The sequence below is a fragment of the Triturus cristatus genome, chromosome 4_1 (assembly GCF_964204655.1).
Source record: "Triturus cristatus chromosome 4_1, aTriCri1.1, whole genome shotgun sequence".
NCBI classification, from domain to species: domain Eukaryota; kingdom Metazoa; phylum Chordata; class Amphibia; order Caudata; family Salamandridae; genus Triturus; species Triturus cristatus.
In genome coordinates this window covers 972657150-972671358 of record NC_140585.1, presented here as the reverse complement: position 1 = coordinate 972671358, position 14209 = coordinate 972657150, and the positions used below count along the sequence as shown (strand labels likewise).

The window sequence follows — 14209 nt, the reverse complement described above, 5'->3', positions numbered from 1 at the left end:
GCTTGAATGGTAATAGACTGAAGTCACCCTAATCACCCATCAACACAATAGGGCCGGGAAAATCTAGCAGTACACCGGGTCAACGAGTTTATAAAAAAGAATGTCAGTCTATTTTTGGCAAATGAACAAATAGATTGCTATAGAGATATGCTGCAATGTGATTCTGTTGTCGACTCTGATATTCAGGGTCCTGTAACACCTGTGCAATCGATTAATAAAATATGTTTAAAAAAAAAAAAAGAATGTCAGTTAAAACTGAACAGTGCATGCGCTCCACCAGCAGAGACAATACGCCTGGAAAGACACCTCGCAAAAACGCACCGCTATACTTCTCACGATTTTTAAAGAACAATTTAACGGTGACTCAAAACACAGCGAAATATTGTTTTCACTTCAATATGAACAACGGGTTGCTGACAATGCAAATGCTATCAAGTTGGACAGCAATGAAAACTCGTTTTCTGTAGACGTTTTCTGTAGACGTTCTCTAAAGCTGTAAAGAGTCGGTCCTTTTTCAAACGCATCCCATGCGTGACCACTGGGTGGTCAGTGAAGCCATAAATAGGACGGCAGTGCTTCAACAAAAAACAAGCACGCGCTCGCGATGCAAGTTAAAAAACAAGAAAAGACAAGCGCGTGCCTCGCGCTGCAAGTTAAACAAGCAACAGAACATTGGAGAGGCGGAGTGAGGCGCTTGTGCACGTAGCAGCAAGCTGGTGGCTGCCTTTGGCAGCACTATAAAAACCCGCTTACTAAATGTCTCGCCAGACCAGCGCATGCGCTGGCTCTAGCGAGACCTAAAACCGGCAGAATTAGGTACGACCTTCCAGATAAGCATTTGACGTACCATCAACAAATACTTTTTTAGGCCACAGCAAAGAAACTAAGCTGCATTTCATCCACCTAATATAAGGGATTTGCATGACACAAAATTTGCACTTTAAGATCATCTTAGAGGTGAAGTTGCATTATTGTTTGATGCCAGCACTGGTACAGAAGCAATCAGATGTAGCTGAAAGACAATTTGATTTTACTTGAAATACAATTAAGAAAAATGGAAGGTTTCTCTGCAGTATATCACATTTCTACTGGAAGGAACAAAATCAACAAGCAAAATCCTGATTTAATATGAAAACAAGCACATGTAACGATTGCTAAGAAATCACTCTAGTGACAGTGGAATACAAGGTAAACTGTAAGGCCCGCTATACTATACACAAGGCCTTCTACACAACCAATACATAAAATAAACCGCATAGCTGGATATCACAGCGCTCACAACAGCATCCTCCTAACCAAATATGCTACTCACAAGTCAATAACAGACCACATTCAGCAGAACTATACCTAGTCCACAGAGAACAGATAAGAGAACTGATGGATACCATGGCTCCTCAAAACTAGTTAATGCACTCGTATAACATGACGGCAATGAGCACGCTAAAAAACGTAATGCAGAATTACCAGTAAACACACTGGCAAAATCTTTAACCAATATTCATTAAACCTCATGACCTGTCAACCTATCAATTAGCATAACACATTTATTGTAAATAAAAAATAGTTACGTTTGATAGATTGGCCTTCTCGATATCGGACCCTCAATGTGAATCACGGTACTTTAAGGGGGGCTTTTAAGACTCACATATTTTATAAGTTCTACTATGTTTGATGCTCTACGTTTTTGTGTGGTTCAAGTGCTACCATGTCGCATGCATTCATTCTAAAAGCTCACAGACCTAACCATTCTTTGGTGTGTCTCGGAATCTTCGAAAACAGGGAACACAGGTACAAAAAAGCATTGAAACTACAAGATAAGTGTTGTAAAAATATGCCTCATAGAATATAATATAAGATAAGGTAGAACAGTTCAGAACAGTCTATGAAAGAAGAAACCGCTCTGGATGCAGGAAAGATGGGTATCACCACTTTTGTTTACTTACTCCTCTGCGTGTACCCTTCACGCCTCATCTAATACAGAGTTACACAACATGTCAACGCTTAGGAGGTTACTTAATATTAACACATTTAAACATTTATTCCAACATTTATGCTAAGGCATCAACAAGAAGACTTTGAGCCTTTTTAAGTACAACATCTTGTTTCGTTAAAAAGCTAGCTATGCATGTACATTTATATAATATAAAAGGGTTTAACATGGTCAGTCAAAACTTTAATAATGCCGTAGCAAGCTTCTTACTAGGATAATCTTTTCCATCCGGGAAGTAGTACTCAGTGAATTCTATGTGGATTGCTGACATTTCGGGTGGAAGATAAAGTGACTTCTTATTGCAGGAGATCATTGTTTTAGGGGAGGACCGACACTTGTCTGCTGTAGAAACCTTTAGAAAACAAGGAAACATGAGCTGTGCACTCCAGTTTTATTACACAAATACAATAAAGAACCGAAAGCCTAAAATATATAAAAGAATTTGATTATGATTTCAGCCCAATGCCAGAAACTGTTACCCACTCAAACAGGGCTTCGATTGCACACATCAGAGCACTCTCTTTAAGACCTTGAGGTTGTTGGGAAGAAGACACATTAGGGAAGTAAAAATATAAATTTAATCACAGGGGAACGAGTACATCCATTTTGTAGGTTAAACATTAATAAGCATTTTCTAACCGACTCAGTAGTGAATTTAATAGCCAGACACAAAGCTCCTGGTTTTGCCAACCCTTGTTTGTATTGGCATAGCACATTTGCATCAGTAAATGAATAATCAAGTATTACAAAAAAAACACTAGTGCATCAGTACTCATGCGCACACATGGGTAGCGATCTTGGAATACATTTTCATCGAAAGAAAAAGCTGCTTGTGTGTTCTTATGCATGCTGACACACCAGTGGGCATCTTCGATTGCTCATACTCTTATGTACTCCTCCAATTTGACCAGCAGCTATTTTTCCGATTGTGGCGGAAGCAAAAGTATGCACAGCATGCCAATCAATTCATTGCATCAAGTGTCTGGTAGCAGTGTGCAACTGCCGAGTCCACACAAAAAAGAAACCATAAAGCAGAAGTGGGAAAGGAACAGGCAGGAGACCATGAGATGAATGGGACAAGAATGAGAAGCTGGAAAAGACTGAAGAAGGGCAAGAAGGGCTGACAAAGCAGCAGTAAGCTCTTTCACAAGGAGAAACAATAGACAAAATGCTTCATAGTGTAGCACAACACCACTACGCCTATAAGACGCAGAAAGACACAGAAATGTCCCAGTGACATAGCGAATTGCCAGTGGGACGGTCTAAGAAATAACTGATAGTGTCTCAAGCCAATGGCTAGAGAACGAACACAGAATGCCATTGTTGGGAGTGGGGTGACCCAATGCCTACTGTATATGTTAAAGTGTTAACACACTGGAGTGAGGCTGGAACTCTCACGGTGGGAGACTGTTACTCAAACTAGGAAATGATCCCCCGCAGACATTTATGGACAAATATGGCCTGGATACTGGTCGAATTCTGAATTATAGAGTGATGACATGAACATTTGAGGCACTATGGGAGGCGGGACCAGCTGAGCTCCCAGAACATGTACCACTCCTACTGATAATGGGGAATAGTGGGCACCTGGTTACATGGTCTTATAAGACACTTGAAGGGATGGTACGGAGTAGATCAGATACATCCAAGCACAAAAGGAGGAGGGAGCACACTGCCGGGCATACAAGTACACAAATTGCCCAGATGCTTTGAGGTAAATGCAGAGCATGATAACACTCACTTCAGTTTACAGTTTTTAGTGTTCACCATTGTTGGTGGAGCCGGTGACGTGTATCTCTAGACATACATTTCAGGATTGTTGTCCTTCAGTATAGAATGACAAGTGAAATGTGGGGGTGCTGGCAATGGTGCTTACAGTCTTCTCAGGTTCAGCACAACTTCCAGAGCGCATGTGCATCCCAGAGCTCATCAGCCCAAAACTCGTCAAGGAGCCAATCACAAAAGGAGGGAGATGCATTGTGGTAAATGCAGTGCATGGCATCACTCACTTCAGTTGAAAGTCTTTAGTATTCACCATTGCTGGTGCATCCAGGGCTGTGTATCACTCGAGACGCGTTTTCAGGATTGTTGTGTTTCTTCAGTAGAAAGTAACAAGTGAAATTTAGGGAGCTGGCAATACTGCTCACGGTACACTCAGGTTTGGTACCACTTCCATGTCGCAGGTGCATCCCAGAGCACGTCATACCAACAACTCGGCAAGGAGCCAATCACAAAAGGAGAAGGGAGCACATTGCCTGGGTTGTCTAAAGATACACATGCACCTAATTTTCTTTTCCGTATCAGACATATTTCTCCTCCATGAAAGTGGGTGAAATATATGAGGGAGCCTAGGCCTTGTAGATGGTGCAAGTCGCTTGATGCTGATTTTTTTTCACTTGGTTTGGGGTTGCTCCCAACTAAGCGAATAATGGGCACAAATAACTTATAATTTAGGACAGTCTCTAGACAAAAGACTGAATCCAAGCATGAGGTTTGTCTGCAGTGTAGATTCCTGTGTCCCAAAAATAAATAAAAAGGGGACAATAGACTTATTGATTTGGCACTGGCATTTTCCAGGCAAATGGTGGCAATCACATGGAAGACCAGTAACGATCCAACATACCGTAGATGGAAAAGTAATGCCAAATTATGGTCTGGGGCAGAGTAAGAGGCATTGAGAAGAGAGCAGGCATGTGGTCTGTATAAACGTCCATTGTCACATTTACTGTGCGAAGTGACACAGAGATTTGCTGATTATATGCCGATACACGGGCCACAACATGCAGGCTCTGCAGCAGATGTGCCACGCAACACAATTCGACCCAATCCTCTGTGATATATTTTTCATTATGTGTCATGTGTTGCACCTCACAGTGAAGGCTTAGGCTACTCAGCCATTAGCGTGTAAATAATCCAGCAACTTAAATGCACACAAGAAGCTCATCACTTCTGAAAACCTGTGCAACAAAAGTATCAAGAGTATCAAGAGCAACAGGGGTTTAAGCAACCTTTGGCAAAAAAAAACAGGGGACTTCCTTCTCACAAACGGCGCAGTGCAACACCATTCTTGAGATCATCTGCCATAGGATCCAAAGACATTATGGAGAATCAAGAATCGCCCTGTAGGAATAAGAAAATATTATAAAACAAAAAATATTCAGACTCCAGACCCCGGGAGCTCTAGCCCCCCAGAGGTTATTAGATACAGAGGACAATCTGCAATTGTTGCAGAACCCTGCGTCAACCAATGGGCACTACGCCAGCCAAGATGTTAAAACCTTTGGAGTTGTTGGCGGACACCTCATTTCTCAATCAGAGGAGGTTGATCGCTACCCTTCCTTGTCCCAGGAAGGGGCATCATACACCAACACAGAAGACTCAAGCGGTGATCTGAAAAAGGGAATCTCCCTAAATGGGGATGCGGTTTCCACAGATACTGAGCTCACACACCGAGTTATAAATTCGGTGGTAGAGGGCCAGCATACAAACCTTACCCGGCCCCTATCCTGAGAAAATAAAATAGTGTTGGTTACAACATTCAAGCCCCCACAAAGGACTCAAGTGTTAAAGACAGAACTCTCCCAGGACATTGCTCAACAATGAGGGATGTTATCCCGAAACCGGTCCCAGGATGCTTGTTTCCAGTCCAGGGAAGACTTGGCTTGGCAGTTTGGACTGAACTGTTCCCATGAGGCACAAGGTCAAAACTGATTTGCATTTAGCTAGGTCTGAACTGGGATGGCGAAGTCAGCTAAAGAACGATGATGGATTGAAGCCAGATCTGTGACTGGGGGTGAGCGTCTGAAAAGTTTTAGCGCTCCATCCATCGTCATCTTGTGATTGCTTGTTTTGCCCTAAGTTGGCAGGGTATGGGCAGACGTGGGCCCCTTGCACACTTTGCCACTGGATTCAAGCTGGCTTGGCAGATGATGGGTGTTACCCCGAAACGGGTTCCAGGATGCTTGTTTCTGGTGCAGGGAAGACCTGACTTGGCAGTTTGGGCTGGACTGTTACCATGAGGCACAGGATCAAGACTGATTTGCATATAGCTGGGTCTGAACTGGAGTGGCGAAGTGAGCTAAAGAACGACGATGGATTCAACCCAGATCTGTGACTGGGGGAAGTGTCAGAAAAGTTTCAGCACTCCGTCCATCGTCTCCTTGGGTTCGCTTTCCTCCGCTACTCCCCATTCAAATAGATCCTGCAGCCATAAGGACGTCAGACGCACTTTGTCACCCAACCAACCAATGGCTTCTCACCATTTAGCCAGTGCAAACACAAGGAGAGGGAGCTTATTAAGGAATCTTTTGCCCCCTGGGACTTGCCACTACTCCGAGAGGCAAGCTATTGGGGTCAGAGGGATCGCAATGCCCGTAGCCCTCATAATTTTAGGCACCACCTCTTTCCACTATAGGTCAGAGCCAAATGTAAAAAGATGGCCCCCACCTCTCTGCATCGCTTGCATCTTGTCACCCTAGAAGAGCTCACCCTAGAAGAGCCCATCCTATTCAGCTAACCAAGAGTCACAAAGGTGCGGTGTAGAAAATTGAAATGTAGTAACTTAAATCTATGATTAAAGGACACTGTCCTCACCAGTTCACATGAGTGCCCCCAAACTGCATCCACACTGGGCTCCTCCAGAATCCTCTCCCATGCCCAACTTGCTACATAAGGGTTACTCAGCATGTCCCCTTGATCGCTTTATAAAACAAAGAGATCAGGTGACTCCCCAAACCCCATCGGAGCAAACCACCAAGCACTCAAGAGGGCTGCGGCGCTGCTGGAAATCCAGTCCATACCTCCCTCGCAGTGCGTTCTAGTTTGGCGTAATGAAGGAAGTGACCCGATCCTACACCCAAAGGCACCTGTGCATCCTGAAAGGTGAAAAAAAACCTTGCAGGGGTACAAATCACCCGCCACCTGGCAGCCTCCCACCCTCTATTGTTCCTTGGACATATCCACATAATTCGCCCTGAACGTTGCAAGATCCCAAAGTCATAACTCAAAGGGGGCCCTGCGCAGCACCATCTCAACCATCGCTTCCCAGATCACAGCCGAATGCCGCCCCAAGTATGGAACCGGGCACTCTGACGTATGACCCCGCATCTGCAAGTGTGCCAGGGTATCATCCCCCAGTATAACCGCGAAAAACCTTTTTTCCCCAACTGTCAGGGTCCACCAGTCACAAAGCCAGCCACCTGCTGCAAATGTGTCGCATAATAATAAAATTGCATATCTTTGAGAGCTAGACCTCCATCCTCCATGTCTCGTTTGAGGACCATCTGGACTACCCTGCTGAGCTGCCCAGGCAAATGAAATCAGTAGACCATCCAGTTTGCGAAAAAGACTGAGCCTGACTGGAAACACTGCATTCTGGACAATGTAGAGGCAGTGAGGGAGGACGACCATCTTGGCGATTGCCACCCTTCCAATTACCGACAGGCAGAGCCCTATTGAGCTCGCCAGACCTGAAACAACTCTGTCCACGTTCAAGTGCTTATGTACTACTTCAGTGTGCGCAATCTGTGTACCCAGATTGCTGAATTCCTCTGTCTCACAGAGGAGGCCCAGTACGGGAAGTTGTTCAACTAGTATCCCCACCAAATCCCCAAGGGGGAATAAAAGCGACTTTCATACATTAACCTGGTAGATACCCTGGCAAACTCAGGCAGTAATCCCATCAAAATCGGCACTGGCCTGCTGGAGGAGCAGACAAACCGTATAAGGAAATTAAATGCATAGAGCCACCTACTCTAATCCCCCACGGCTCCTATTCCCTATGCAGTAGTAAGGCCAGTGGCTCAATCGTGAACGCAAATAGGAGTAGCGCGAGAGGACAACCCTGTCTGATCCCCCACCTGGCTGACCACGCCTCTGAAAGGTCACCCACCACCCTGATGTGGACCAGGGGGTCAGTATACAGTAACTGCACCCAGATGCAAAAGACAGGCCCAAATCCCATTCCTCCCAACACTGCCATAAAAAAAGGCCACTCTAGAGAGACTAGAGCGAACTTGCTATCATCATCCATAGTTTCAGCAGTACATGCGTGAGCCTTCGCAAATTAAACGCCGTGCTACGGGCCGGCATAAAGCCGCATTGGTCCTCATGCACTAATCCACAATTAACTCCACCCCAGTCTTGTCTGCAAAAGTTTATTTAGTATTTTTATATCTGGAAGTCGCTTTTGTTACTACAGTGTGCAAGCATGTTCATGGCAGCCCTGTTATATTTTAAGAGTCACATCTTGCGTACGCGTTGTATTTTATCACTCTTCAGTGTTCCTTTTTATCTCCTAGATATCACAGTTGCAGGGGAGCCTTCAGTCTGAGATAGAAGTGTCTAGGCTCCAGATTGATGATTTGCTTTGCCCACTTGTGTTTTTATACAACACGAACATGTTATTTCTCTCAAACCATGCCCACCCGGAATGGGGGAGGTTATCTTTGGCGACATAGTGCATCAGTGCATCAGTACATCAGCACAGCTGACACACAGCAATCCCACACTCAGGGCCTGAAATGCAGTCCAAATATTAATCAAACCTCATCTTCTGTCACACACAATAGAGCAACTCCCCATCCTACAGTAGGCACTGTAACCATATCAATCCTGTAACTATCTCTAACAAATGCTTGGTCTCTTGAGGCACACAAAGTACAATTACATTTTTTAAACACAAAGTTGTCATATTTCACCACAATCTTCCACCTTTTATACCCATTGGAGATAATCGTAATCTTATTTATTAAATATAGGATTCCTTTGTTGTTTTTTTTTTTTTTTCTTCTATTCAAAAATATGAAACCGTCCTTTTTGATCGCCCTTGGACTGTGGCCGCGGCCTGTTAGATGTGCTTACGAACTACCGGGAGCTTTTGCTTCTGGCTCATTTGAATGTATGGCGCTGCCTTGCTGGCTCCCGAGCTTTCTAGCGGCCGGCCCTTGTGGTTGTAGGCCCTTGTTTGTATCCTTTTTAATGTGTAATAAAGGTTTCTTAAAAAAAAAATAGGATTCCTACCTAATCCTACTTACAGAATCTTCAGTTTCATTTATACTCATACACTCAATTTATTGTTTCTTACCAAGCCTGTCTAGGCAATTGTCCTTGCCCTGACAAAGTCTGTGAACCCCTCGGACTATTGCATATTCAGCCCGCACAGAACCCATGGACTTGAGGTAGGTGCGAGAGTGGCTTATTGTTCCATATTTTCTTATAAACCTTACAAGGACAAAACATCCAGAGTCGAAGGATTGCAACTTTTCCTTACATTTAGGGTTAGTAAATGAAAGATAGCTATGGCATGGGTTTCAGAAAAGGCATGTTTTCCGAGCGAGTAGACTGAGAAAATGCCAAATGGTGATTGAAGTAGGAACTTGGGGTGTTAGCTCGTTAAATTAATTTGCTTCATTCTACTCTGTTGCCTCTTGAGGGCATTAAACCTTTTCTCTAACATTACCTTTCATTTTCTCTTGTGTCTACTATTTTTTTGCTGAGCTTCTGAAACTTATTGTTAAATTTGGAGCTCGACTTGTCATTCGCCATGACTGGCGTCTGCTCTTATAAGTAACTGTAATCCTGAATCGCTCTAAATTGTCTGTTCTAGCAAGCCTTCTGACGACATCTTGGCAACATTCAATCAATGACTTCTGGCCCTGCATTCAGAACAAGCATTTCCAATGCAATAGGTCTTGCATTTGTTAAAGTTAGTGCCGTTGGCATTGAAAATGATAATGTTTTTTACTTTTGCTTTTTTATACCAATGGCAATAGCTCTATGCAAATATAATTACTCCACCACAAATAAAAAAAACAAAATGAAAAAACTGTCATTTTCAACGCCAACAGCTCAAACTTTAACAAATTCTAAAGTAATTTATTTGTAACAATGTGAGCACAGTAATAAATACTTCACTCAGCTAAGTAAATAACATGCTATGCAGTAAACAGACACTGAAGAAAGGTTGGTTTAACATCAAATCTATAAAACCACTTCTACTGCTCAGGTACATCCTTTTTGGTAGAAATGCTTCATTGTCAGATAAATATAACTACTGCTTGGAAAATGAAAGTGAAAGCATGCATGGCGTAGCTTCCACCCCTCTCTAGGGGCTTGCAGAATGCCCTACAGAGTTTTCGAGCAGCACCGAAGAAAAGAAAAGCGCGGCTTGCCAAACTCTATTTCTTTAATATTTTATGCTTTTAGTCGGTGCCGCGCTGCTTACTAAAAGCATAAAATATTCAAAAAAATAGAGTTTGACGATGCCCCTTTTACAGGAGTGGGGCGCGGCGTGCATTTTGAAAATGAAGGCATGCAGCCGCCATTGGCTGCTTACAGAGATGAAAAGAAAGGCGTGTGGATGTTATTCTTAAAACATGCTGTGCTGCAAAATAAAAAAAAACAATGGTGCAAAAATAGAGTGTGGCCAGCTGTGCACAACAAAACAAAAGTCGCGCGGCCGCCAATACTAAAGTCCAAGCATGCTTCGTTGCAAAAAAAAAAAAAAAACATTACGTTGCAGGAGAGGTATAGGGCCTGCAGCAGCAGTCAGTCAAAAGTCATGCAAGGAAATAGTGCTGACAGACTGTAAATGAAGCATACTGAGTAACAACACATGTAAAAGAGCCAGTCCTCATAGGAGGAAACAATAGAAAAGAGGGAGGTACTAAGGAGGGACTAATATGCCCAGTAACAAATGAAAAGGCAATATTTACAAAGGACATTGACAGCAGCCAATTAAATAGATGGGCGGAGCTTCAAGTCCATACTAGAATACAGCATGCCTCGAAGAGTCAGCACAAGCGCTGCCTAGGCGAGACCTGAAAAAAAGAGTGTGGATCCCTATCTTTTTAGTTTGCAGCCTACCAGACAGCATAGCTGTATGGTATGCTAAAGACATCTTGGGGAGTTTCAGAAAGTTGACCTGGGAATACATTCTGCCCATTGCTTGCCATTGGCTTCGTAACTCACGTTTTCTTGCTTCTCATTCGTTGGCTCTAAAGGTTCACTTCCTCCCTCCCATGCTAAAACTTTATTTACCCGTATTCTTCCGAGAGCTCTCTTTCTGTAAACAGGTCTGTAAATCTTGTTCTTATCTTGTAGCATTTGCTGTACATTCAAAGACAGAGGTCAAATGTCAAGCTTTGTCTTCCAGAGAGCTTGTGCTTTCGGCTGACTTTAAAGTGAGAGCATTAATAGGAAAGAGGAATGCAGGTTAGTCTCCGCAGGGAGCCCACTGGAGCTCCTCCTATGCTCTATTTTTGAGGTTGTAACATAACACTTAAATAGCACATCGTGTAACATGCGGTTAACTGATTATTGTTTTAAGGCACGGAGAGATAAGTGATTTGTTTTTCTTTTTGCACTCTGTGTGACTTCTGTCCTGCCAGATTCTTCACTGATTAATATTTATCGAATTAGCCTACACAGATACAGTTTTCTAAAAGATTCATTTGAATAAACCTTTTTTGCACTGTACAGCACATTCTCTCTAAGGGTTTGTATTTGCATGCTTCAGCCGACATTAATTGAAATTGTTGCGTGAAAAGGCCGTGTGCATTAATTGGGGAAGTCATTTGTAAATCTAAGCGAGTTAATGTTTAATCCTACCTTCTGAATAGGGTTAATCCATATGTTACAGAAATCTATGTTCAACCTGCACCACGGATTCAAATAAAAACATGCCGACTCAGAATTTCATGCTTATGAGGTTGAATATACGGATATACTATTGAACTTGGCAGCAGTAACACATTTTATATGCAGTGCCTCAAAGCTGGAAGACCCCGGCAAGCTCTATGAACACAGTATTGTTTTTAATATTACAACAAAAGCTTGATTAGGAGGTAGCAGTCATCATGGTGCTTCCCCTTAACCATGACGATAGCAAATACTGAAGTAAAAACCGACGAGTGCTTTCCCTGTAAGCTACCAGTTAGGTTTTGGTGGGCACGAGGACATTTTTAGGTGGTAGTTGCTTATTACAGTGCTCCACAATGGAAAGCACAACAGGCAGAATGAGGATGGCAAAAGAAGACAAGGATGCTTGGTGGTGGGGAAAAAGAGCAAGTGATAGAAAAAGTGGTTACAAACAAGTTTCAACAAAGTAAAAGTGTCTCCCAAACTTCATTTCAGAAATCTTTGAGCAGAGCGAGAAACAGATTACAGCAACGCCAGATGGAAGCAGACATGAAGCATGAAGCAAAACACTTCTCATAACGAAGTTCAGAGAACACTTTGATCACTTAATTCGCCACTGCCCCTGCTACGCACCAAACAAAAACCTCTCCCTCACAGAATTGTTTTTTACCACCACTCACATTGAACCAGGTGAAGAAGCAACGTCCTCTAGAGGTTCAACTTTAGTGAAAACAGAAAGAGAAAGTCTAGAGCTGCAGACATGAACTTAAGTGTATTCACCCTAGAGGAAATTGTCTGCCTTCTAAACACACAGAAACACTAAATTGCCTATCTTCAACAAGCATTGGCAACGCCAATTGGTCACGCCTATGTGTGATCTGGTGGCTCTGCCAATGTTGCTTAGCCATGTTGCAACATGTCTGAAAGTAAAGAAAAAAGCTGCCTGCCACAGCCAGCACTGACCGCGTCATAGCGCTTTTTTTTTTGGTTTTTTTAAACTTTTACCCATGCTGCACTGAAGCCAGCGCTGCTGTACAATATGGCTAAATAAAAACATTGACAGAGCTAATAGATCTTGCATAGGCAATACCTATTTGCTTTGCCAATGCTTGTACTTCTTTGATTCCACAGCCTCAGCACTGGTTGGTAAAAAGACTCCTTCCGCCCCACCATGCACCACCTGAGCGGGCCAGGTGTCCCTTTCTTCAGGCCGCCTCGCCCCGGCCTGTAAACTTTTTAATCTCGTCTTTGCCAGTGTCCTTTTAGATCACTACTGCAGAAGTAGATCCGAGGTACTCATTCTAGACTGAGTGACTCAACTGACTCCCACCTGACGGGACCAATGGATGAAGGGGAATGACTCAAATCCTATACTGCGTGCTTAAAATGATGTTGGCGGGGAGGGTAGTGACACCGAACTCACTTCGCAGCCGTGGACTTTGCATCCGGGGTCTGGCAGCATAGCTAGCCGGTTTCCATACAGTTCTTTCCTGCACCACCAGGCCTAGTGGAGCTGCCAGGAGTCTGACCAATACTCAGCACTAGCAGCGCACAAGGCTGTGTACAGGGCAGCATGTGTGCGGAGGACAAGTTAGATGAAGTTTTGAGGACAAGGCGGACGAAGTTTATCAGCTGCCTCATGAATATGCATGAGTCGGCTTATCTGGTGTTCAACTCCTAGTCAAGGGATGTAGATAAATGTAGGGTTGGGTAGAAATCGGCATCGCAGGGAAGAGGGAACAAAGGAAGATGTTTTAATGGTACTTTAAAGTAATTCTCGTGTTACAAAAGTGGTGATTTATAACGGGAGAAATCAGCATCCAAAGGTGCTGATTCAAAAAACAGAGTGACTCAGCTGCAGGAAGGGTGGGAAGAAGGCTCAACCTACGTCACTGACTTCATGCTCACAAGCAATCCGGAGAAGATCCAGGATAACTCTTCCTCCCTGGCTTCCCCCTCTTATGTACCATTATGAATGCATCAGGAAAACGCCCAAAACTGTGATGTTAGAAGTCGCTAACATGCTCGCCTTCAGATATTTTATACCCACAGAAGCAAAAAATAAAATAAAAGCATTAGCAGTTGATTGTCATTTGCAAACTCCAGGCAATACATATATATATATATATAGAAGGAAAGAAACCCAGGAATTGACCTGTGATGACTCAGAACGAGTAACATGCAGGTGAATTCCATCAGAACAGTTAAAAGTATTTTAAAATACGTAGATCATTTGTTAACAATCAGCCTCTCAAAAAAAAAAAAAAAAAAAAAAAACAATCAGCCTCTCTCTAAAAAAATCTCTCTCTCTCTCCCTTTTCCACTCACCTTCCTGACCTCTTTTGAGAAAAGAAATTCGAAAAGTTTAGTAACAACTTGAGTCGCAGTTCGCTCTTTTAGTGTGTACTCAGTCCCTTTGATCATGGTTTGTATATCTTATTCATTTCATTTACCTCCTTATTTGTCTTAGAAGATCTGAGCCTCAATCCCGGAAGTGACACTGCACGCGTGAAATTCCATCTGGGGTTCTTTGTGCAGCTTCTTACACATTCACTCCCGGAGAGAATATACAATGCATGA

The 14209-nt window shown here is 43.3% G+C and overlaps 1 protein-coding gene across 1 annotated transcript in view; it reads right to left on the bottom strand.

Moving 5' to 3' along the window:
- BLTP3B (bridge-like lipid transfer protein family member 3B) overlaps positions 1 to 14209 on the bottom strand; it is a 291550-nt gene that overhangs the window by 125295 nt on the left and 152046 nt on the right. Inside the window, exon 12 of the mRNA XM_085653855.1 lies at positions 2201 to 2342. Coding sequence (XP_085509981.1) covers positions 2201 to 2342 — 142 coding nt within the window. The remainder of the gene's footprint in view (positions 1 to 2200; positions 2343 to 14209) is intronic.